The 26,568-nt window shown below is 49.6% G+C and overlaps 1 protein-coding gene across 3 annotated transcripts in view; it reads right to left on the bottom strand.

Moving 5' to 3' along the window:
- exoc6 (exocyst complex component 6) overlaps positions 1–26,568 on the bottom strand; it is a gene marked incomplete at its 3' end in the record, with an annotated part of 63,676 nt that overhangs the window by 18,329 nt on the left and 18,779 nt on the right. For all 3 annotated transcript variants that reach the window (XM_046339293.1, XM_046339294.1, XM_046339295.1), the window contains 4 exon segments: positions 3,789–3,834; positions 5,876–5,966; positions 6,101–6,148; positions 9,323–9,494. In XM_046339293.1, coding sequence (XP_046195249.1) covers positions 3,789–3,834; positions 5,876–5,966; positions 6,101–6,148; positions 9,323–9,494 — 357 coding nt within the window.

Below are 26,568 nucleotides of genomic sequence, written 5' to 3'. Positions count from 1 at the left end.
TCCTAGTAGTCCTGAAGTCCCCCCCCTGTGGATAATCCCAGTACCCCAGGGGTCCTAGTAGTCTTGGTTGGGAACCACTGTCCTAAACAGTATGAGGGCTTTTTTCACTCAAAACACTCACACCAATAGCTTTTTTTTTAAATGAACTGTGTGGGCATGCTAGTTTAGTGTGTGTGTGTGATTCTAGTGTGTGTGTGTGTCCTAGCCAGTGTGTGTGTGTCCTAGCCAGTGTGTGTGTGCGGAGCTAGAGGCCTGTCCACTCCAGTGGGAGGAGCTAGAGGCCTGTCCACTCCAGTGGGAGGTGCTAGAGGCCTGTCCACTCCAGCGGGAGGAGCTAGAGGCCTGTCCACTCCAGCGGGAGGAGCTAGAGGCCTGTCCACTCCAGTGGGAGGAGCTAGAGGCCTGTCCACTCCAGTGGGAGGAGCTAGAGGCCTGTCCACTCCAGAGGGAGGAGCTAGAGGCCTGTCCACTCCAGAGGGAGGCGCTAGAGGCCTGTCCACTCCAGTGGGAGGAGCTAGAGGCCTGTCCACTCTAGTGGGAGGAGCTAGAGGCCTGTCCACTCCAGTGGGAGGTGCTAGAGGCCTGTCCACTCCAGTGGGAGGCGCTAGAGGCCTGTCCACTCCAGAGGGAGGAGCTAGAGGCCTGTCCAGTGGGAGGTGCTAGAGGCCTGTCCACTCCAGTGGGAGGCGCTAAATCAAATCAAATCAAATCAAATTTATTTATATAGCCCTTCCACATCAGCTGATATCTCAAAGTGCTGTACAGAAACCCAGCCTAAAACCCCAAACAGCAAACAATGCAGGTGTAAAAGCACGGTGGCTAGGAAAAACTCCCTAGAAAGGCCAAAACCTAGGAAGAAACCTAGAGAGGAACCGGGCTATGTGGGGTGGCCAGTCCTCTTCTGGCTGTGCCGGGTAGAGATTATAACAGAAAATGACCAAGATGTTCAAATGTTCATAAATGACCAGCATGGTCAAATAATAATAAGGCAGAACAGTTGAAACTGGAGCAGCAGCACAGTCAGGTGGACTGGGGACAGCAAGGAGCCATCATGTCAGGTAGTCCTGGGGCACGGTCCTAGGGCTCAGGTCCTCCGAGAGAGAGAAAGAGAGAATTAGAGAGAGCATATGTGGGGTGGCCAGTCCTCTTCTGGCTGTGCCGGGTGGAGATTATAACAGAACGTGGCCAAGATGTTCAAATGTTCATAAATGACCAGCATGGTTGAATAATAGTAAGGCAGAACAGTTGAAACTGGAGCAGGAGCATGGCCAGGTGGACTGGGGACAGCAAGGAGTCCTCATGTCAGGTAGTCCTGGGACATGGTCCTAGGGCCCAGGCCAGTTGAAACTGGAGCAGCAGCATGGCCAGGTGGACTGGGGACAGCAAGGAGTCATCATGTCAGGTAGTCCTGGGGCATGGTTCTAGGGCTCAGGTCCTCCGAGAGAGAGAAAGAAGGAGAGAAGGAGAGAATTAGAGAACGCACACTTAGATTTACACAGGACACCGAATAGGACAGGAGAAGTACTCCAGATAAACAAACTGACCCTAGCCCCCGACACATAAACTACTGCAGCATAAATACTGGAGGCTGAGACAGGAGGTCAGGAGACACTGTGGCCCCATCCGAGGACACCCCGGACAGGGCCAAACAGGAAGGATATAACCCCACCCACTTTGCCAAAGCACAGCCCCCACACCACTAGAGGGAAATCTACAACCACCAACTTACCGTCCTGAGACAAGGCCGAGTATAGCCCACAAAGATCTCCGACACGGTACAACCCAAAGGGGGAAACCCAGACAGGCCGACCACAACAGTGAATCAACCCACCCAGGTGACGCAGGGACGGCACGGAGAGCTTTAGCAAGCCAGTGACTCAGCCCCGTAACAGGGTTAGAGGCAGAGAATCCCAGTGGAAAAGGGGAACCGGCCAGGCAGAGACAGCAAGGGCGGTTCGTTGCTCCAGAGCCTTTCCGTTCACCTTCCCACTCCTGGGCCAGACTACACTCAATCATATGACCCACTGAAGAGATGAGTCTTCAGTAAAGACTTAAAGGTTGAGACCGAGTTTGCGTCTCTGACATGGGTAGGGAGATTTGTATGGCAGACCGTTCCATAAAAATGGAGCTCTATAGGAGAAAGCCCTGCCTCCAGCTGTTTGCTTAGAAATTCTAGGGACAATTAGGAGGCCTGCGTCTTGTGACCGTAGCGTACGTAGGTATGTAGGCAGGACCAAATCAGAGAGGTAGGTAGGAGCAAGCCCATGTAATGCTTTGTAGGTTAGCAGTAAAACCTTGAAATCAGCCCTTGCTTTGACAGGAAGCCAGTGTAGAGAGGCTAGCACTGGAGTAATATGATCAAATTTTTTGGTTCTAGTCAGGATTCTAGCAGCCGTATTTAGCACTAACTGAAGTTTATTTAGTGCTTTATCCGGTAGCTCTAGAGCATTGCAGTAGTCTAACCTAGAAGTGACAAAAGCATGGATTAATTTTTCTGCATCATTTTTGGACAGAAAGTTTCTGATTTTTGCAATGTTACGTAGATGGAAAAAAGCTGTCCTCGAAATGGTCTTGATATGTTCTTCAAAAGAGAGATCAGGGTCCAGAGTAACGCCGAGGTCCTTCACAGTTTTATTTGAGACTGTACAACCATTAAGATTAATTGTCAGATTCAACAGAAGATCTCTTTGTTTCTTGGGACCTAGAACAAGCATCTCTGTTTTGTCCGAGTTTAATAGTAGAAAGTTTGCAGCCATCCACTTCCTTATGTCTGAAACACATGCTTCTAGCGAGGGCAATTTTGGTGCTTCACCGTGTTTCATTGAAATGTACAGCTGTGTGTCATCCGCATAGCAGTGAAAGTTTACATTATGTTTTCGAATAACATCCCCAAGAGGTAAAATATAGAAAACAATAGTGGTCCTAAAACAGAACCTTGAGGAACACCGAAATGTACAGTTGATTTGTCAGAGGACAAACCATTCACAGAGACAAACTGATATCTTTCCGGGAGATAAGACCTAAACCAGGCCAGAACATGTCCGTGTAGACCAATTTGGGTTTCCAATCTCTCCAAAAGAATGTGGTGTGTAAGGTCTAGGAGCACGAGGACAGATGCAGAGCCTCGGTCCGATGCTAGAGGCCTGTCCACTCCAGAGGGAGGAGCTAGAGGCCTGTCCACTCCAGAGGGAGGAGCTAGAGGCCTACCCATTTTCAGTTTGTCTACCGCCAATAAACATATAGAAGAAAGTGGTCTACTTTAACATATAGATTTCCCTCAGTGGCGCTGCCCATGATGTCCCAGAAGCCATCGATGGCAAAGCTAGGAAGTCTCCTTCCAACTCTCTAACCGGCGCCTGTGACAGCAATGTTGTCTAGGCCAGCGCTGTGAAGAAGGTCAACTGTCCTGCGTTTGAATGGTGACCTCTCCCCGTGATGTGTTGTGACTGATTAAACAGACGTTAAGCGACGGCGAAGGGTCATCACTCTCAGGTTCAGCGTGAGCTTCACTTCCCCTCTGCTTGCTTCCATTGAAATAGCTTCTATGCACAGTTTCCTTCAGTCATTATTTCTGTGAATTGTTCAGAATTCTGTGACGTAAAGACAGCGTGCCTTTTGATTGTGAGCTATATTGAGCCAGAGAGGGTTTCTAGGAAAGCGTTAAGGTCTTACTGTCCAAAGCACCATGTTGTCTAGAGACAGGGACTTTATTGTTAATATATTGTGGTGGAGTAACATTGATGACGACAACGGTGAACATAGTGAGGAGAGTAAGGAAGTGCACGTACCTTTTGGATTCCAGCTGCTCCTTCAATTTACTGTACATTTCTAGGACTGCAAAAAGGAACAATGAGAGGGGAGAGTTAGATTTTAGAACAGAAATAAGGGGTAGCTTTTAGAACAGAAAGAAGGGGTAGCTTTTAGAACAGAAAGAAGAGGTAGCTTTTAGAACAGAAAGAATAGAGGTAGCTTTTAGAACAGAAAGAAGAGGTAGCTTTTAGAACAGAAAGAATAGAGGTAGCTTTTAGAACAGAAAGAAGGGGTAGCTTTTAGAACAGAAAGAAGGGGTAGCTTTTAGAACAGAAAGAAGAGAGGTAGCTTTAAGAACAGAAGAACAGAGGGGAGAGGTAGCTTTAAGAACAGAAAGAAGGGGTAGCTTTTAGAACAGAAAGAAGGGGTAGCTTTTAGAACAGAAAGATGAGGGAGCTTTAAGGATAGAAAGAAGGTGTAGCTTTAAGAACAGAAAGAAGGGGTGGCTTTTAGAACAGAAAGAAGAGAGGTAGCTTTTAGAATAGAAGAACAGAGGGGAGAGGTAGCTTTAAGAACAGAAAGAAGGGGTAGCTTTTAGAACAGAAAGAAGAGAGGTAGCTTTTAGAACAGAAGAACAGAGGGGAGAGGTAGCTTTTAGAACAGAAAGAAGAGGTAGCTTTTAGAACAGAAAGAATAGAGGTAGCTTTTAGAACAGAAGAACAGAAAGAAGGGGTAGCTTTTAGAACAGAAAGAAGAGAGGAAGCTTTTAGAACAGAAAGAAGGGGTAGCTTTAAGAACAGAAAGAAGAGAGGTAGCTTTTAGAACAGAAGAACAGAGGGGAGAGGTAGCTTTAAGAACAGAAAGAACGGGTAGCTTTTAGAACAGAAAGAAGAGGTAGCTTTTAGAACAGAAAGAAGAGGTAGCTTTTAGAACAGAAAGAAGAGGTAGCTTTTAGAACAGAAAGAAGGGGTAGCTTTAAGAACAGAAAGAAGAGGTAGCTTTTAGAACAGAAATAAGAGAGGTAGCTTTAAGAACAGAAGAACAGAGGGGAGAGGTAGCTTTAAGGACAGAAAGAAGGGGTGGCTTTTAGAACAGAAAGAAGAGGTAGCTTTTAAAACAGAAAGAAGGGGTAGCTTTTAGAACAGAAAGAAGGGGTAGCTTTTAGAACAGAAAGAAGGGGTAGCTTTAAGAACAGAAAGAAGGGGTAGCTTTAAGAACAGAAAGAAGAGGCAGCTTTTAGAACAGAAAGAAGGGGTAGCTTTAAGAACAGAAAGAAGGGGTAGCTTTAAGAACATAAAGAATGGGTAGCTTTAAGAACAGAAAGAAGAGAGGTAGCTTTTAGAAGAGAAGAACAGAGGGGAGAGGTAGCTTTAAGAACAGAAAGAAGGGGTAGCTTTTAGAACAGAAAGAAGAGAGGTAGCTTTTAGAACAGAAAGAAGAGGTAGCTTTAAGAACAGAAAGAAGGGGTAGCTTTAAGAACAGAAAGAAGGGGTAGCTTTAAGAACAGAAAGAAGGGGTAGCTTTTAGAACAGAAAGAAGAGAGGAAGCTTTTAGAACAGAAAGAAGAGAGGTAGCTTTTAGAACAGAAAGATGAGGTAGCTTTAAGGACAGAAAGAAGGGGTAGCTTTTAGAACAGAAAGAAGAGGTAGCTTTTAGAACAGAAAGAAGGGGTAGCTTTATGAACAGAAAGAAGAGAGGTAGCTTTTAGAACAGAAGAACAGAGGGGAGAGGTAGCTTTAAGAACAGAAAGAAGGGGTAGCTTTTAGAAGAGAAAGAAGAGGTAGCTTTTAGAACAGAAAGAAGAGGTAGCTTTTAGAACAGAAATAAGGGGTAGCTTTTAGAACAGAAAGAACAGAGGGGAGAGGTAGCTTTAAGAACAGAAAGAACAGAGGGGAGAGGTAGCGTTTAGAACAGAAAGAATAGGTAGCTATTAGAACAGAAAGAAGAGGTAGCTTTTAGAACAGAAAGAAGGGGTAGCGTTTAGAATGGAAAGAAGAGGTAGCTTTTAGAACAGAAAGAAGAGGTAGCTATTAGAACAGAAAGAAGAGGTAGCGTTTAGAACAGAAAGAAGAGAGGGGAGAGGTAGCTTTCAGAACACACAGTGTTTATAGATGTTATATCTCACCAGGTATACACAGCTGTAGTCTCTCCACAGTGGTAGTCATGTTCCTCTGCTGTATCCGACAGCGAATCACCTCCTCCGTTTGCGCTGTCACCTTTACATAAGAGAGGTCAAAAGAGTTAAGAACTCCCCAATTACGGAGAGAGGTCAATCAGAGGTGCTTCCTGTCTCCATCTGTCCTCTAACTGATCACAGGCAACACTGACACGGGGGAACGAAGAGTCTTACCTCTCTGCCGGCGTCTTGCAGTCTTCTGTTCGTGTCGGTAACCTGGCCCTTAAATAAAAAGATCACTACTGTCAGACAACTTCCTGTCGTAGCTGCTCACCTTGTAATCAGATCAGCCTCCATGAGGGCACAGGGACAAAGGCAAATTCGGATTCAATCTGCAACGGGAACTTGGAACTGTTGGTCGGCATGGAGGCTTTTATGCGGCGTAATAGATTATGACAGTCCTTCCCCCCACAACAGATTCTGTCAACTTGTCAATTATACTTTGAGGATGTTTGAACTCTACTTGTCTCTACAGGTCTTGTCAAACAATTCAATTCAATGACCCAATTGACCAGTGGGCCCTTTCCTGATAACCTCAATGAGCTCTATGTGCCATTCATTGTCTACAGTGAAAGAGCTCACTGCATTTTCTGGTAATTAAACATCGGGTTTCAGAGCTGAATACAAAACAGTCACTGGTTGGTTGATTCACAGAGTGGAGGGATCCGGAGATAACGCAGGCTGAGTTAGGAGGGAGGTGGGCAGCTGCAGGTGCAGGGGGACAGTAGGGACAGAACGACCACACAGGGAGGTTCCCACATTGCGTCTCATTAGCTCATGGTAATAAGGAAGCCATTTATTCTGGGGTTAATTAAAAAGTCTCATTAATCTGTGGGAGAAACATGGCCAGTGAGCTAGTTGATCTGCTGCAGTACCTGCTGCCCTGTTATCTGAACATGTTTCATATTACTGGCTAATGATTGGTCCAGTTACAACCTTGGGTCGACCAATCAGACCATCTACTCATCTAAAGACCACTTTCAGCTGGGGAAAGAGAGTTAAAGAGAGCTGGCCTCGGTGCAGCTGGGCTGGGGGAACCTAGACCGGCTCAGTCCTGGGGGAACCTAGACCGTTCAGTCCTGGGGGAGGCATCGTTAGGTCAACCTAGACCGGCTCAGTCCTGGGGGAACCTAGACCGGCTCAGTCCTGGGGGAACCTGGACCGGCTCAGTCCGGGGGGAGGCATCGTTAGGTCAACCTAGACCGGCTCAGTCCTGGGGGAGGCATCGTTAGGTCAACCTAGACCGGCTCAGTCCTGGGGGAGGCATCGTTAGGTCAACCTAGACCGGCTCAGTCCTGGGGGAACCTGGACCGGCTCAGTCCTGGGGGAACCTAGACCGGCTCAGTCCTGGGGGAACCTAGACCGGCTCAGTCCTGGGGGAACCTAGACCGGCTCAGTCCGGGGGGAACCTGGACCGGCTCAGTCCGGGGGGAACCTGGACCGGCTCAGTCCGGGGGGAACCTGGACCGGCTCAGTCCGGGGGGAGGGAGACAGTGAATGATGTCATCTAGGAGGAGAAACCTCTCATAGTTCCTTCTCTATAAGAACCCTTAAAAGGGGAAGTTCACCCATTTTACATGTGACTTTCTTTTACGTCCTTCTGTGCTTCTAGTTGATCCCCAAAACGTTGGGGGGGGGGGTGAGAGAGGGCTGAGGGGGGATGCTATCGCTGGTTCAACATAGAGGTAGACTAGATAGATCCACTGATATCCCTGGTTGAACATAGAGGTAGACTAGATAGATCCACTACTATCCCTGGTTGAACATAGAGGTAGACTAGATAGATCCATAGTTTCCATTTCATTAGCTCTCTTTTTACTCTACTGCTACTCTCTGTTCATCATATATGCAGTCCTTTTAACCATATCTACATACATACTACTCAATCAGCCTGACTAACAGGTGTCTGTATGTAGCCTCACTACTGCTACTCTCTGTTCATCATATAGTCACTTTAACCATATCTACATACTACCTCAATCAGCCTGACTAACAGGTGTCTGTATGTAGCCTCACTACTGCTACTCTCTGTTCATCATATAGTCACTTTAACCAGATCTACATACTACCTCAATCAGCCTGACTAACAGGTGTCTGTATGTAGCCTCACTACTGCTACTCTCTGTTCATCATATAGTCACTTTAACCATATCTACATACTACCTCAATCAGCCTGACTAACAGGTGTCTGTATAGAGCCTCACTACTGCTACTCTCTGTTCATCATATAGTCACTTTAACCATATCTACATACTACCTCAATCAGCCTGACTAACAGGTGTCTGTATGTAGCCTCACTACTGCTACTCTCTGTTCATCATATAGTCACTTTAACCATATCTACATACTACCTCAATCAGCCTGACTAACAGGTGTCTGTATGTAGCCTCACTACTGCTACTCTCTGTTCATCATATAGTCACTTTAACCATATCTACATACTACCTCAATCAGCCTGACTAACAGGTGTCTGTATGTAGCCTCACTACTGCTACTCTCTGTTCATCATATAGTCACTTTAACCATATCTACATACTACCTCAATCAGCCTGACTAACCGGTGTCTGTATGTAGCCTCACTACTGCTACTCTCTGTTCATCATATAGTCACTTTAACCATATCTACATACTACCTCAATCAGCCTGACTAACCGGTGTCTGTATAGAGCCTCACTACTGCTACTCTCTGTTCATCATATAGTCACTTTAACCAGATCTACATACTACCTCAATCAGCCTGACTAACCGGTGTCTGTATAGAGCCTTGCTACTCTTATTTCAAATGTCTTTTTACTGTTGTTTTATTTCTTTACACGCACACACACACACACACACACACACACACACACACACACACACACACACACACACACACACACACACACACACACACACACACACACACACACACACACACACGTTATATTGGCAGCATGTCACTACACCTGTTATATTGGCAGCATGTCACTACACCTGTTATATTGGCAGCATGTCACTACACCTGTTATATTGGCAGCATGTCACTACACCTGTTATATTGGCAGCATGTCACTACACCTGTTATATTGGCAGCATGTCACTACACCTGTTATATTGGCAGCATGTCACTACACCTGTTATATTGGCAGCATGTCACTACACCTGTTATATTGGCAGCATGTCACTACACCTGTTATATTGGCAGCATGTCACTACACCTGTTATATTGGCAGCATGTCACTACACCTGTTATATTGGCAGCATGTCACTACACCTGTTATATTGGCAGCATGTCACTACACCTGTTATATTGGCAGCATGTCACTACACCTGTTATATTGGCAGCATGACACTACACCTGTTATATTCGGAGCATGTGACTAATACACTTTGATTTGATTGGGTCTCCTGTCTCACCATCAGTTTCTCTGCGTCGGCACGCACTTTGAGCAGCTCGGTGATGGCGTCCACAAACCCCTGGTGGTGAAAGTTACACATCTTCTCTATCTCTCTGTCATGGTGACGGATCCTGGCCTCAAGCTTCTCCATAAACCTCTTGTGGGCATTAGGCTGGTCATCGTACACAGACCTGAAACACACAAGGTCAGGGAACAGGAGAGTTAGACCTGAAACAGACAAGGTCAGGGAACAGGAGAGTTAGATCTGAAACAGACAAGGTCAGGGAACAGGGGAGTTACAAGGTCAGGGAACAGGAGAGTTAGATCTGAAACAGACAAGGTCAGGGAACAGGGGAGTTACAAGGTCAGGGAACAGGGGAGTTACAAGGTCAGGGAACAGGGGAGTTACAAGGTCAGGGAACAGGGGAGTTACACGGTCAGGGAACAGGGGAGTTACACGGTCAGGGAACAGGGGAGTTACACGGTCAGGGAACAGGGGAGTTACATGGTCAGGGAACAGGGGAGTTACACGGTCAGGGAACAGGGGAGTTACAAGGTCAGGGAACAGGGGAGTTACAAGGTCAGGGAACAGGAGAGTTACAAGGTCAGGGGAGTTACAAGGTCAGGGAACAGGGGAGTTACAAGGTCAGGGAATAGGGGAGTTACAAGGTCAGGGAACAGGGGAGTTACAAGGTCAGGGAACAGGGGAGTTACAAGGTCAGGGAACAGGGGAGTTACAAGGTCAGGGAACAGGGGAGTTACAAGGTCAGGGAACAGGGGAGTTACAAGGTCAGGGGAGTTACAAGGTCAGGGAACAGGGGAGTTACAAGGTCAGGGAACAGGGGAGTTACAAGGTCAGGGAACAGGGGAGTTACAAGGTCAGGGAATAGGGGAGTTACAAGGTCAGGGAACAGGGGAGTTACAAGGTCAGGGAACAGGGGAGTTACAAGGTCAGGGAATAGGGGAGTTACAAGGTCAGGGAATAGGGGAGTTACAAGGTCAGGGAACAGGGGAGTTACAAGGTCAGGGAACAGGGGAGTTACAAGGTCAGGGAATAGGGGAGTTACAAGGTCAGGGAACAGGGGAGTTACAAGGTCAGGGGAGTTACAAGGTCAGGGAACAGGGGAGTTACAAGGTCAGGGAACAGGGGAGTTACAAGGTCAGGGAATAGGGGAGTTACAAGGTCAGGGAACAGGGGAGTTACAAGGTCAGGGGAGTTACAATGTCAGGGAACAGGGGAGTTACAAGGTCAGGGAATAGGGGAGTTACAAGGTCAGGGAACAGGGGAGTTACAAGGTCAGGGGACAGGAGAGTTACAAGGTCAGGGAACAGGGGAGTTACAAGGTCAGGGAACAGGGGAGTTACAAGGTCAGGGAACAGGGGAGTTACAAGGTCAGGGAACAGGGGAGTTACAAGGTCAGGGAACAGGGGAGTTACAAGGTCAGGGAACAGGGGAGTTACAAGGTCAGGGAACAGGGGAGTTACAAGGTCAGGGAATAGGGGAGTTACAAGGTCAGGGAATAGGGGAGTTACAAGGTCAGGGAATAGGGGAGTTACAAGGTCAGGGAACAGGGGAGTTACAAGGTCAGGGGAGTTACAAGGTCAGGGAACAGGGGAGTTACAAGGTCAGGGAACAGGGGAGTTACAAGGTCAGGGAATAGGGGAGTTACAAGGTCAGGGGAGTTACAAGGTCGGGGAACAGGGGAGTTACAAGGTCAGGGAACAGGGGAGTTACAAGGTCAGGGAACAGGGGAGTTACAAGGTCAGGGAACAGGGGAGTTACAAGGTCAGGGGAGTTACAAGGTCAGGGAACAGGGGAGTTACAAGGTCAGGGAACAGGGGAGTTACAAGGTCAGGGAACAGGGGAGTTACAAGGTCAGGGGAGTTACAAGGTCAGGGGAGTTACAAGGTCAGGGAACAGGGGAGTTACAAGGTCAGGGAACAGGGGAGTTACAAGGTCAGGGAACAGGGGAGTTACAAGGTCAGGGAACAGGGGAGTTACAAGGTCAGGGAACAGGGAGTTACAAGGTCAGGGAACAGGGGAGTTACAAGGTCAGGGAACAGGGTTACAAGGTCAGGGAGTTACAAGGTCAGGGAACAGGGGAGTTACAAGGTCAGGGAACAGGGGAGTTACAAGGTCAGGGAACAGGGGAGTTACAAGGTCAGGGAACAGGGGAGTTACAAGGTCAGGGAACAGGGGAGTTACAAGGTCAGGGAACAGGGGAGTTACAAGGTCAGGGAACAGGGGAGTTACAAGGTCAGGGAACAGGGGAGTTACAAGGTCAGGGAACAGGGGAGTTACAAGGTCAGGGAACAGGGGAGTTACAAGGTCAGGGAACAGGAGAGTTACAAGGTCAGGGAACAGGGGAGTTACAAGGTCAGGGAACAGGGGAGTTACAAGGTCAGGGAACAGGGGAGTTACAAGGTCAGGGGAGTTACAAGGTCAGGAAACAGGGGAGTTACAAGGTCAGGGGAGTTACAAGGTCAGGGAACAGGGGAGTTACAAGGTCAGGGAACAGGGGAGTTACAAGGTCAGGGAACAGGGGAGTTACAAGGTCAGGGAACAGGGGAGTTACATGGTCAGGGAACAGGAGAGTTACAAGGTCAGGGAACAGGGGAGTTACAAGGTCAGGGAACAGGGGAGTTACAAGGTCAGGGAACAGGAGAGTTACAAGGTCAGGGAACAGGGGAGTTACAAGGTCAGGGGAGTTACAAGGTCAGGGAACAGGTGAGTTACAAGGTCAGGGGAGTTACAAGGTCAGGTGAGTTACAAGGTCAGGGAACAGGGGAGTTACAAGGTCAGGGAACAGGGGAGTTACAAGGTCAGGGGAGTTACAAGGTCAGGGAACAGGGGAGTTGGATCTGAAACATGATGAATGTCGTCATGGTCACAAGGGGAGACAGAACGTTCAGGTACCAGTCTCCATACATCATCCCACAGAGACATAGCCTGCATCCTATTCCCTATATAGTCACAGGGCTCTGGTCAGAAGAAGTGCACTATGTAGGGAATAGGGTGCAATTTGGGACACATTTCAAGTCAACAAAAAGGGGCAACAAGAAATGTCACCTAACCAACAGGGTAGGCTGGGCTGAGATACCACCTAACCAACAGGGTAGGCTGGGCTGAGATACCACCTAACCAACAGGGTAGGCTGGGCTGGGCTGAGATACCACCTAACCAACAGGGTAGGCTGGGCTGAGATACCACCTAACCAACAGGGTAGGCTGGGCTGAGATACCACCTAACCAACAGGGTAGGCTGGGCTGAGATACCACCTAACCAACAGGGTAGGCTGGGCTGGGCTGAGATGCCACCTAACCAACAGGGTGGGCTGGGGCTGGGCTGGGCTGAGATACCACACTAACCAACAGGGTAGGCTAACCAACAGGGTAGGCTGGGCTGAGATACCACCTAACCAACAGGGTAGGCTGGGCTGAGATACCACCTAACCAACAGGGTAGGCTGGGCTGAGATACCACCTAACCAACAGGGTAGGCTGGGCTGAGATACCACCTAACCAACAGGGTAGGCTGGGCTGAGATACCACCTAACCAACAGGGTAGGCTGGGCTGGGCTGAGATACCACCTAACCAACAGGGTAGGCTGGGCTGGGAGATACCACCTGGGTAGATACCACCTAACCAACAGGGTAGGCTGGGCTGAGATGCCACCTAACCAACAGGGTAGGCTGGGCTGAGATACCACCTAACCAACAGGGTAGGCTGGGCTGAGATACCACCTAACCAACAGGGTAGGCTGGGCTGAGATACCACCTAACCAACAGGGTAGGCTGGGCTGGGCTGAGATACCACCTAACCAACAGGGTAGGCTGGGCTGGATACCACCTAACCAACAGGGTAGGCTGGATACCACCTAACCAACAGGGTAGGCTGGGCTGGGCTGAGATACCACCTAACCAACAGGGTAGGCTGGGCTGGGCTGAGATACCACCTAACCAACAGGGTAGGCTGGGCTGGGCTGAGATACCACCTAACCAACAGGGTAGGCTGGGCTGGGCTGAGATACCACCTAACCAACAGGGTAGGCTGGGCTGAGATACCACCTAACCAACAGGGTAGGCTGGGCTGAGATACCACCTAACCAACAGGGTAGGCTGGGCTGAGATACCACCTAACCAACAGGGTAGGCTGGGCTGAGATACCACCTAACCAACAGGGTAGGCTGGGCTGGGCTGAGATACCACCTAACCAACAGGGTAGGCTGGGCTGGGCTGAGATACCACCTAACCAACAGGGTAGGCTGGGCTGAGATACCACCTAACCAACAGGGTAGGCTGGGCTGAGATACCACCTAACCAACAGGGTAGGCTGGGCTGGGCTGAGATGCCACCTAACCAACAGGGTAGGCTGGGCTGAGATACCACCTAACCAACAGGGTAGGCTGGGCTGAGATACCACCTAACCAACAGGGTAGGCTGGGCTGAGATACCACCTAACCAACAGGGTAGGCTGGGCTGAGATACCACCTAATCAACAGGGTAGGCTGGGCTGGGCTGAGATACCACCTAACCAACAGGGTAGGCTGGGCTGGGCTGAGATACCACCTAATCAACAGGGTAGGCTGGGCTGGGCTGAGATACCACCTAACCAACAGGGTAGGCTGGGCTGGGGGTAGGCTGGGCTGAGATACCACCTAACCAACAGGGTAGGCTGGGCTGAGATACCACCTAACCAACAGGGTAGGCTGGGCTGAGATACCACCTAACCAACAGGGTAGGCTGGGCTGAGATACCACCTAACCAACAGGGTAGGCTGGGCTGAGATACCACCTAACCAACAGGGTAGGCTGGGCTGAGATACCACCTAACCAACAGGGTAGGCTGGGCTGAGATACCACCTAACCAACAGGGTAGGCTGGGCTGAGATACCACCTAACCAACAGGGTAGGCTGGGCTGGATACCACCTAACCAACAGGGTAGGCTGAGATACCACCTAACCAACAGGGTAGGCTGGGCTGAGATACCACCTAACCAACAGGGTAGGCTGGGCTGAGATACCACCTAACCAACAGGGTAGGCTGGGCTGGGAGATACTGAACCAACAGGGTAGGCTGGGCTAGATACCTAACCAACAGGGTAGGCTGGGCTGCCACCTGGGCTGAGATACCACCTAACCAACAGGGTAGGCTGAGATACCACCTAATCAACAGGGTAGGTTGGGCTGAGATGCCACCTAATCAACAGGGTAGGTTGGGCTGAGATGCCACCTAATCAACAGGGTAGGCTGGGCTGGGCTGAGATACCACCTAACCAACAGGGTAGGCTGGGCTGGGCTGAGATACCACCTAACCAACAGGGTAGGCTGGGCTGAGATGCCACCTAACCAACAGGGTAGGCTTGGCTGAGATACCACCTAACCAACAGGGTAGGCTGGGCTGAGATACCACCTAACCAACAGGGTAGGCTGGGCTGAGATACCACCTAACCAACAGGGTAGGCTGGGCTGGGCTGAGATACCACCTAACCAACAGGGTAGGCTGGGCTGGGCTGAGATACCACCTAACCAACAGGGTAGGCTGGGCTGAGATACCACCTAACCAACAGGGTAGGCTGGGCTGGGCTGAGATACCACCTAATCAACAGGGTAGGCTGGGCTGAGATACCACCTAACCAACAGGGTAGGCTGGGCTGAGATACCACCTAACCAACAGGGTAGGCTGGGCTGAGATACCACCTAACCAACAGGGTAGGCTGGGCTGAGATACCACCTAACCAACAGGGTAGGCTGGGCTGAGATACCACCTAATCAACAGGGTAGGCTGGGCTGGGCTGAGATACCACCTAACCAACAGGGTAGGCTGGGCTGGGCTGAGATACCACCTAATCAACAGGGTAGGCTGGGCTGAGATATCACCTAACCAACAGTGTAGGCTGGGCTGCTGTGGGACCGAGTGGAGGGAGGGCTCTGATAGCCAGTTCACTACCTTGTACACAAAGCCTGAAGTTAGTGCTTTAAAGTCAGTGGGCTGCAGAAGTAATGGGTCAATATTAGGAGACTGAGGCTACATGATCCTTCTGACAGAGAGTCATACCGCCATCTGATGGCTAAACAAACACCAAGCTGAGGGTGGTGTGTGAACTGGGAACAAAACAACAGGGTTGAAAGAGATCTGTCCAGTTTGTGAACCTACGACTCCCCCTACTGGACAAAACGCAGAACAGCCACAGCAGAACCAAGAAGTGAAAAGGAGTAGCCAGTCTAGACATACTGCAGGATGGAGCAAATAGGGCTATGAACGGTCAAACTTTTAAACCAAATTGGGAACCATTACGCTGAGAAAAATTCCTAACCAATAAAAAAAACAATTAAAATCACAGTGCAGTTATCACAAAACCTTATTTTCAGTGTTGAGGCCAAACTAGACGGTCGGCTGTAGAGGCCTGGGGAAGTCATTTCAATGAAGACTCAGCCATATGAAATAGACGCAGACAGGAAGTCATTTAAATGAAGACTCAGCCATATGTAATAGACGCAGACAGGAAGTCATTTAAATGAAGACTCAGCCATATGTAATAGACGCAGACAGGAAGTCATTTAAATGAAGAATCAGCCATATGTAATAGACGCAGACAGGAAGTCATTTAAATGAAGACTCAGCCATATGTAATAGACGCAGACAGGAAGTCATTTAAATGAAGACTCAGCCATATGAAATAGACGCAGACAGGAAGTCATTTAAATGAAGACTCAGCCATATGTAATAGACGCAGACAGGAAGTCATTTTAATGAAGACTCAGCCATATGTAATAGACGCAGACAGGAAGTCATTTAAATGAAGACTCAGCCATATGTAATAGACGCAGACAGGAAGTCATTTAAATGAAGACTCAGCCATATGTAATAGACGCAGACAGGAAGTCATTTAAATGAAGACTCAGCCATATGTAATAGACGCAGACAGGAAGTCATTTAAATGAAGACTCAGCCATATGTAATAGACGCAGACAGGAAGTCATTTAAATGAAGACTCGGCCATATGTAATAGACGCAGACAGGAAGTCATTTAAATGAAGACTCGGCCATATGTAATAGACGCAGACAGGAAGTCATTTAAATGAAGACTCAGCCATATGTAATAGACGCAGACAGGAAGTCATTTAAATGAAGACTCAGCCATATGTAATAGACGCAGACAGGAAGTCATTTAAATGAAGACTCAGCCATATGTAATAGACGCAGACAGGAAGTCATTTAAATGAAGACTCAGCCATATGTAATAGACGCAGACAGGAAGTCATTTAAATGAAGACTCAGCCATATGTCATAGACGCAGACAGGAAGTCATTTAAATGCCTCTCACCCCCCTTAAGTTTTAGATGCACTATTGTAAAGTGACTGTTCCACTGGATGTCATAAGGTGAATGCACCAATTTGTAAGTCGCTCTGGATAAGAGCGTCTGCTAAATGACTTAAATGTAAATGTAAATGTAATAGACGCAGACAGGAAGTCATTTCAATGAAGACTCAGCCATATGTAATAGACGCAGACAGGAAGTCATTTAAATGAAGACTCAGCCATATGTAATAGACGCAGACAGGAAGTCATTTAAATGAAGACTCAGCCATATGTAATAGACGCAGACAGGAAGTCATTTAAATGAAGACTCAGCCATATGTAATAGACGCAGACAGGAAGTCATTTAAATGAAGACTCAGCCATATGTAATAGACGCAGACAGGAAGTCATTTAAATGAAGACTCGGCCATATGTAATAGACGCAGACAGGAAGTCATTTAAATGAAGACTCGGCCATATGTAATAGACGCAGACAGGAAGTCATTTAAATGAAGACTCAGCCATATGTAATAGACGCAGACAGGAAGTCATTTAAATGAAGACTCAGCCATATGTAATAGACGCAGACAGGAAGTCATTTAAATGAAGACTCAGCCATATGTAATAGACGCAGACAGGAAGTCATTTAAATGAAGACTCAGCCATATGTAATAGACGCAGACAGGAAGTCATTTAAATGAAGACTCAGCCATATGTAATAGACGCAGACAGGAAGTCATTTCAATGAAGACTCAGCCATATGTAATAGACCCAGACAGGAAGTCATTTAAATGAAGACTCAGCCATATGTAATAGACGCAGACAGGAAGTCATTTAAATGAAGACTCAGCCGTATGTAATAGACGCAGACAGGAAGTCATTTAAATGAAGACTCAGCCATATGTAATAGACGCAGACAGGAAGTCATTTAAATGAAGACTCAGCCATATGTCATAGACGCAGACAGGAAGTCATTTAAATGAAGACTCAGCCATATGTAATAGACGCAGACAGGAAGTCATTTAAATGAAGACTCAGCCATATGTAATAGACGCAGACAGGAAGTCATTTAAATGAAGACTCAGCCATATGTAATAGACGCAGACAGGAAGTCATTTAAATGAAGACTTGGCCATATGTAATAGACGCAGACAGTGAACAGCACAGTGGGTCAATTTCCACAACAACTAAGAGCGTTTGGAAGTAAGAGGCTCGACTTCTCCGCTGTTTTGGTGCCCTGGTTACCATATGAAGCAAACCCGTGGACGTGGCCAGAAACTGTTTGTGACTTTGTGAGAGTGAATCATCTCACCTCATCTCAATATCCTAGCAAGACATTGCAAGATACAGCTTTTCAATGCTGATACAGTCAGAACCGTGCACTAGGCCTGTCTGTCTGGTGGCTGACCTGCCAGTACTGATAGAGAGGCCTAGTGCACGGTTCTGACTGTCTGCTGACCTGCCAGTACTGATAGAGAGGCCTAGTGCACGGTTCTGACTGTCTGCTGACCGACCAGTACTGATAGAAAGGCCTAGTGCACGGTTCTGACTGTCTGTCAGTACTGATAGAGATGCCTAGTGCACGGTTCTGACTGTCTGCTGACCTGCCAGTACTGCTAGAGAGGCCTAGTGCACTGTTCTGACTGTCTGCTGACCTGCCAGTACTGATAGAAAGGCCTAGTGCACGGTTCTGACTGTCTGCTGACCTGCCAGTACTGATAGAGAGGCCTAGTGCACTGTTCTGACTGTCTGCTGACCTGCCAGTACTGATAGAGAGGCCTAGTGCACGGTTCTGACTGTCTGTCAGTACTGATAGAGAGGCCTAGTGCACGGTTCCGACTGTCTGTCAGTACTGATAGAGAGGCCTAGTGCACGGTTCCGACTGTCTGTCAGTACTGATAGAGAGGCCTAGTGCACGGTTCTGACTGTCTGTCAGTACTGATAGAGAGGCCTAGTGCACGGTTCTGACTGTCTGCTGACCTGTCAGTACTGATAGAGAGGCCTAGTGCACGGTTCTGACTGTCTGCTGACCTGCCAGTACTGATAGAGAGGCCTAGTGCACGGTTCTGACTGTCTGCTGACCTGCCAGTACTGATAGAGGCCTAGTGCACGGTTCTGACTGTCTGTCAGTACTGATAGAGAGGCCTAGTGCACGGTTCTGACTGTCTGTCAGTACTGATAGAGAGGCCTAGTGCACGGTTCTGACTGTCTGTCAGTACTGATAGAGAGGCCTAGTGCACGGTTCTGACTGTCTGTCAGTACTGATAGAGAGGCCTAGTGCACGGTTCTGACTGTCTGTCAGTACTGATAGAGAGGCCTAGTGCACGGTTCTGACTGTCTGTCAGTACTGACAGAGAGGCCTAGTGCACGGTTCTGTCTGTCTGCTGAAAGACGCAAGTGTTTTTGTTCTCGGAAGTACGGCAAACTAATCAGTCTCCTCCGTTCCAAAAACATTGAATCTTCGGAGTCAATTCCTTGCGGAATCAAAATGTTGACAAAATCAGAAACGTGCAAGGAGTCGAGGAACCATGACAACACTTTGAGAAGTTAAATGAGAAGGAAATGCAGACTTGGTGAGGCACAGTAACAGAGGTACAGGAATGCTTCCCCATCTGAAAAGGCACCGTGAGACTTAAACCATTACTGACCACAGCTGCCTTGTCAATTCACATGGACATTTTGATTTGCATTTTAAAAATGGAAAAAAAGTTTATCCGTTTAAACGTTCTGATTTAGTTTATTTTCCATTTGTCACATAAGCCACACCAACTCAACGACCTCGACCAGGGAAAGCCTCCCACCGGCTGCAACACCAACTCAACGACCTCGACCAGGGAAAGCCTCCCACCGGCTGCCACACCAACTCAACGACCTCGACCAGGGAAAGCCTCCCACCGGCTGCCACACCAACTCAACGACCTCGACCAGGGAAAGCCTCCCACCGGCTGCCACACCAACTCAACGACCTCGACCAGGGAAAGCCTCCCACCGGCTGCAACACCAACTCAACGACCTCGACCAGGGAAAGCCTCCCACCGGCTGCAACACCAACTCAACGACCTCGACCAGGGAAAGCCTCCCACCGGCTGCAACACCAACTCAACCACCTCGACCAGGAAAGCCTCCCACCGGCTGCAACACCAACTCAACGACCTCGACCAGGGAAAGCCTCCCACCGGCTGCAACACCAACTCAACGACCTCGACCAGGGAAAGCCTCCCACCGGCTGCAACACCAACTCAACGACCTCGACCAGGGAAAGCCTCCCACCGGCTGCAACACCAACTCAACCACCTCGACCAGGGAAAGCCTCCCACCGGCTGCAACACCAACTCAACGACCTCGACCAGGAAAGCCTCCCACCGGCTGCAACACCAACTCAACCACCTCGACCAGGGAAAGCCTCCCACCGGCTGCCACACCAACTCAACGACCTCGACCAGGGAAAGCCTCCCACCGGCTGCCACACCAACTCAACGACCTCGACCAGGGAAAGCCTCCCACCGGCTGCAACACCAACTCAACGACCTCGACCAGGGAAAGCCTCCCACCGGCTGCAACACCAACTCAACGACCTCGACCAGGGAAAGCCTCCCACCGGCTGCCACACCAACTCAACGACCTCGACCAGGGAAAGCCTCCCACCGGCTGCCACACCAACTCAACGACCTCGACCAGGGAAAGCCTCCCACCGGCTGCAACACCAACTCAACGACCTCGACCAGGGAAAGCCTCCCACCGGCTGCAACACCAACTCAACGACCTCGACCAGGGAAAGCCTCCCACCGGCTGCAACACCAACTCAACGACCTCGACCAGGGAAAGCCTCCCACCGGCTGCAACACCAACTCAACGACCTCGACCAGGGAAAGCCTCCCACCGGCTGCCACACCAACTCAACGACCTCGACCAGGGAAAGCCTCCCACCGGCTGCCACACCAACTCAACGACCTCGACCAGGGAAAGCCTCCCACCGGCTGCAACACCAACTCAACGACCTCGACCAGGGAAAGCCTCCCACCGGCTGCAACACCAACTCAACGACCTCGACCAGGGAAAGCCTCCCACCGGCTGCAACACCAACTCAACGACCTCGACCAGGGAAAGCCTCCCACCGGCTGCAACACCAACTCAACGACCTCGACCAGGGAAAGCCTCCCACCGGCTGCAACACCAACTCAACGACCTCGACCAGGGAAAGCCTCCCACCGGCTGCAACACCAACTCAACGACCTCGACCAGGGAAAGCCTCCCACCGGCTGCAACACCAACTCAACGACCTCGACCAGGGAAAGCCTCCCACCGGCTGCCACACCAACTCAACGACCTCGACCAGGGAAAGCCTCCCACCGGCTGCAACACCAACTCAACGACCTCGACCAGGGAAAGCCTCCCACCGGCTGCAACACCAACTCAACGACCTCGACCAGGGAAAGCCTCCCACCGGCTGCAACACCAACTCAACGACCTCGACCAGGGAAAGCCTCCCACCGGCTGCAACACCAACTCAACGACCTCGACCAGGGAAAGCCTCCCACCGGCTGCCACACCAACTCAACGACCTCGACCAGGGAAAGCCTCCCACCGGCTGCAACACCAACTCAACCACCTCGACCAGGGAAAGCCTCCCACCGGCTGCAACACCAACTCAACCACCTCGACCAGGGAAAGCCTCCCACCGGCTGCAACACCAACTCAACGACCTCGACCAGGGAAAGCCTCCCACCGGCTGCAACACCAACTCAACGACCTCGACCAGGGAAAGCCTCCCACCGGCTGCAACACCAACTCAACGACCTCGACCAGGGAAAGCCTCCCACCGGCTGCAACACCAACTCAACGACCTCGACCAGGGAAAGCCTCCCACCGGCTGCAACACCAACTCAACGACCTCGACCAGGAAAGCCTCCCACCGGCTGCAACACCAACTCAACGACCTCGACCAGGGAAAGCCTCCCACCGGCTGCAACACCAACTCAACGACCTCGACCAGGGAAAGCCTCCCACCGGCTGCCACACCAACTCAACGACCTCGACCAGGGAAAGCCTCCCACCGGCTGCAACACCAACTCAACCACCTCGACCAGGAAAGCCTCCCACCGGCTGCAACACCAACTCAACCACCTCGACCAGGGAAAGCCTCCCACCGGCTGCAACACCAACTCAACGACCTCGACCAGGGAAAGCCTCCCCCACCGGCTGCAACACCAACTCAACGACCTCGACCAGGAAAGCCTCCCACCGGCTGCAACACCAACTCAACGACCTCAACCAGGGAAAGCCTCCCACCGGCTGCAACACCAACTCAACGACCTCGACCAGGGAAAGCCTCCCACCGGCTGCAACACCAACTCAACGACCTCGACCAGGGAAAGCCTCCCACCGGCTGCCACACCAACTCAACGACCTCGACCAGGGAAAGCCTCCCACCGGCTGCAACACCAACTCAACGACCTCGACCAGGGAAAGCCTCCCACCGGCTGCAACACCAACTCAACGACCTCGACCAGGGAAAGCCTCCCACCGGCTGCAACACCAACTCAACGACCTCGACCAGGGAAAGCCTCCCACCGGCTGCAACACCAACTCAACCACCTCTAGGAAAGGCCATAAAGAAAGACTATTTGGTTGAGTATCTATAACCGACTCTTCCTTTATGGGCATTCAGAGCCACAGAAACACAGCTGTGGCAGGTAGTCTGATTACGCTCACTCTGCTTTCCATAACAGACAAGTATTGTTAATGAATCATTTGTTTGACTTTTCCTCTGAACTCCAGGCAGTGAAAGGTGCTGAGGGCTCACCACACAGTGACAGCAACCTAGTAAACACAGTCCACATGGTGGCCAAAGAGGAACACATGTGTCACAGCCACACTGTGGTTTACCAGAACTGTGTTTCAGCAGGAAACGAACTTCAGTTAACCTCTACTTCCTAATGTGACTGGGATCCTCTTCTGATCGTCATACCGTGTGAGATCCCTGTGTGAGATCCCCGTGGTTACTACAGCAAACACATCCAAAATCAACTAACAATGAGCAATAACCCTAGTCTAGCCCAGAGACGCTATTAGTCTAACCCAGAGAGGCTATTAGTCTAACCCAGAGAGGCTATTAGTCTAACCCAGAGAGGCTATTAGTCTAACCCAGAGAGGCTATTAGTCTAACCCAGAGAGGCTATTAGTCTAACCCAGAGCCTAACCCAGAGAGGCTATTAGTCTAGCCCTATAGACCTAGCCCAGAGAGGCTATTAGTCTAACCCAGAGAGGCTATTAGTCTAACCCAGAGAGGCTATTAGCCTAGCCCAGAGAGGCTATAGACCTAGCCTAGAGAGGCTATTAGTCTAACCCAGAGAGGCTATTAGTCTAACCCAGAGAGGCTATTAGTCTAACCCAGAGAGGCTATTAGTCTAACCCAGAGAGGCTATTAGTCTAACCCAGAGAGGCTATTAGTCTAACCCAGAGAGGCTATTAGTCTAACCCAGAGAGGCTATTAGTCTAACCCAGAGAGGCTATTAGCCTAACCCAGAGAGGCTATTAGCCTAACCCAGAGAGGCTATTAGCCTAACCCAGAGAGGCTATTAGTCTAACCCAGAAAGGCTATTAGCCTAACCCAGAGAGGCTATTAGCCTAGCCCAGAGAGGTTATTAGCCTAGCCCAGAGAGGCTATAGACCTAGCCCAGAGAGGCTATTAGCCTAGCCCAGAGAGGCTATTAGCCTAGCCCAGAGAGGCTATTAGCCTAGCCCAGAGAGGCTATTAGCCTAGCCCAGAGAGGCTATTAGCCTAGCCCAGAGAGGCTATTAGCCTAGCCCAGAGAGGCTATTAGCCTAGCCCAGAGAGGCTATTAGCCTAGCCCAGAGAGGCTATTAGCCTAGCCCAGAGAGGCTATTAGCCTAGCCCAGAGAGGCTATTAGCCTAGCCCAGAGAGGCTATTAGCCTAGCCCAGAGAGGCTATAGACCTAACCTAGCCCAGAGAGGCTATTGGCCTAGCCCAGAGAGGCTATAGACCTAACCTAGCCCAGAGAGGCTATTGGCCTAGCCCAGAGAGGCTATAGACCTAACCTAGCCCAGAGAGGCTATTGGCCTAGCCCAGAGAGGCTATAGACCTAACCTAGCCCAGAGAGGCTATTGGCCTAGCCCAGAGAGGCTATAGACCTAACCTAGCCCAGAGAGGCTATTAGCCTAGCCCAGAGAGACTATAGACCTAGCCCAGAGAAGCTGTAGACCTAGCCCAGAGAGGCTATAGACCTAACCTAGCCCAGAGAGGCTATAGACCTAACCTAGCCCAGAGAGGCTATAGACATAACCTAGCCCAGAGAGGCTATAGACCTAGCCCAGAGAGGCTATAGACCTAGCCCAGAGAGGCTATAGACCTAGCCCAGAGAGGCTATAGACCTAGCCCAGAGAGGCTATAGACCTAGCCCAGAGAGGCTATAGATCTAGCCCAGAGAGGCTATAGATCTAGCCCAGAGAGGCTATAGACCTAGCACAGAGAGGCTATAGACCTAGCCCAGAGAGGCTATTGGCCTAGCCCAGAGAGGCTATAGAGCTAACCTAGCCCAGAGAGGCTATAGACCTAACCTAGCCCAGAGAGGCTATTGGCCTAGCCCAGAGAGGCTATAGACCTAACCTAGCCCAGAGAGGCTATTGGCCTAGCCCAGAGAGGCTATAGACCTAACCTAGCCCAGAGAGGCTATTGGCCTAGCCCAGAGAGGCTATAGACCTAACCTAGCCCAGAGAGGCTATTGGCCTAGCCCAGAGAGGCTATAGACCTAACCTAGCCCAGAGAGGCTATTGGCCTAGCCCAGAGAGGCTATAGACCTAACCTAGCCCAGAGAGGCTATTAGCCTAGCCCAGAGAGACTATAGACCTAGCCCAGAGAGACTATAGACCTAGCCCAGAGAGGCTATAGACCTAACCTAGCCCAGAGAGGCTATAGACCTAACCTAGCCCAGAGAGGCTATAGACCTAGCCCAGAGAGGCTATAGACCTAGCCCAGAGAGGCTATAGACCTAGCCCAGAGAGGCTATAGACCTAGCCCAGAGAGGCTATAGATCTAGCCCAGAGAGGCTATAGATCTAGCCCAGAGAGGCTATAGACCTAGCCTAGCCCAGAGGCTATAGACCTAACCTAACCCAGAGAAGCTATAGACCTAACCTAACCCAGAGAAGCTATAGACCTAACCTAACCCAGAGAGGCTATAGACCTAACCTAGCCCAGAGAGGCTATAGACCTAACCTAACCCAGAGAAGCTATAGACCTAACCTAACCCAGAGAAGCTATAGACCTAACCTAACCCAGAGAAGCTATAGACCTAACCTAGCCCAGAGAGGCTATTAGCCTAGCCCAGAGAGGCTATAGACCTAGCCCAGAGAGGCTATAGACCTAGCCCAGAGAGGCTATAGACCTAACCTAGCCCAGAGAGGCTATAGACCTAACCTAACCCAGAGAAGCTATAGACCTAACCTAACCCAGAGAAGCTATAGACCTAACCTAGCCCAGAGAGGCTATTAGCCTAGCCCAGAGAGGCTATAGACCTAACCTAGCCCAGAGAGGCTATAGACCTAACCTAGCCCAGAGAGGCTATAGACCTAACCTAGCCCAGAGAGGCTATAGACCTAACCTAGCCCAGAGAGGCTATAGACCTAACCTAGCCCAGAGAGGCTATAGACCTAACCTAGCCCAGAGAGGCTAGAAGGGCTTTATAAATGTATTTATAAAGCCCTTCTTACATCAGCTGATGTCACAAAGTGCTGTACAGAAACCCAGCCTAAAACCCCAAACAGGAAGCAATGCAGAAGTAGAAACACGGTGGCTAGGAAAGAGAGAGTGTTCCAAACCTCGACCAATAACAGCTAGTTTCCCCACATACAACTCCCAGACAGCCCTAGCTAAATTCCTGCTTGAGAAATTGCTCATTGCTGAGAATCAATTTTTGGTTTATTTTCGACCATTTGAATTGAATACAATCACAATAAGGTACTTCATTGTTACCCAGAAATAATTTGATATTAAAAAAAGGTTTTTTAAAAACCATCTGCATTGAACGTTATCAGCTGAAATCCTTAATGGTGAAACCAGCCACGTCCATTTGTGACATTACAACAACAGTTGTTATAGCAACGAGACGTTTTCTCCTCTCGGACATCATGTGGGATAGAAGAGCACATTACAACAACAACAGTTGTTATAGCAACGAGACGTTTTCTCCTCTCGGACATCATGTGGGATAGAAGAGCACATTACAACAACAACAGTTGTTATAGCAACGAGACGTTTTCTCCTCTCGGACATCATGTGGGATAGAAGAGCACATTACAACAACAACAGTTGTTATAGCAACGAGACGTTTTCTCCTCTCGGACATCATGTGGGATATTAGAGCACATTACAACAACAACAGTTGTTATAGCAACGAGACGTTTTCTCCTCTCGGACATCATGTGGGATAGAAGAGCACATTACAACAACAACAGTTGTTATAGCAACGAGACGTTTTCTCCTCTCGGACATCATGTGGGATAGAAGAGCACATTACAACAACAACAGTTGTTATAGCAACGAGACGTTTTCTCCTCTCGGACATCATGTGGGATAGAAGAGCACATTACAACAACAACAGTTGTTATAGCAACGAGACGTTTTCTCCTCTCGGACATCATGTGGGATAGAAGAGCACATTACAACAACAACAGTTGTTATAGCAACGAGACGTTTTCTCCTCTCGGACATCATGTGGGATAGAAGACCCTATGAGACCACCTACGACCACCACCGCCACCACCACATGGTGTTATCTCTCTGTAATATAGGCCTAGGCTACCTCACCCTACATTAGACTAGAGTTGAGATAGCACCATGTGGCCTGAACAACAGGGCCTTAACTGGTGTTATCCATGCCTTTGTCACTTCTAGGTAGACTACTGCAATGCTCTACTTTCCAGCTACTAAATAAACTTCAGTTT

This window comes from Oncorhynchus gorbuscha, unplaced genomic scaffold (assembly GCF_021184085.1).
Source record: "Oncorhynchus gorbuscha isolate QuinsamMale2020 ecotype Even-year unplaced genomic scaffold, OgorEven_v1.0 Un_scaffold_2621, whole genome shotgun sequence".
Lineage (NCBI taxonomy): Eukaryota > Metazoa > Chordata > Actinopteri > Salmoniformes > Salmonidae > Oncorhynchus > Oncorhynchus gorbuscha.
This window is presented reverse-complemented; position numbering and strand designations above follow the sequence as displayed.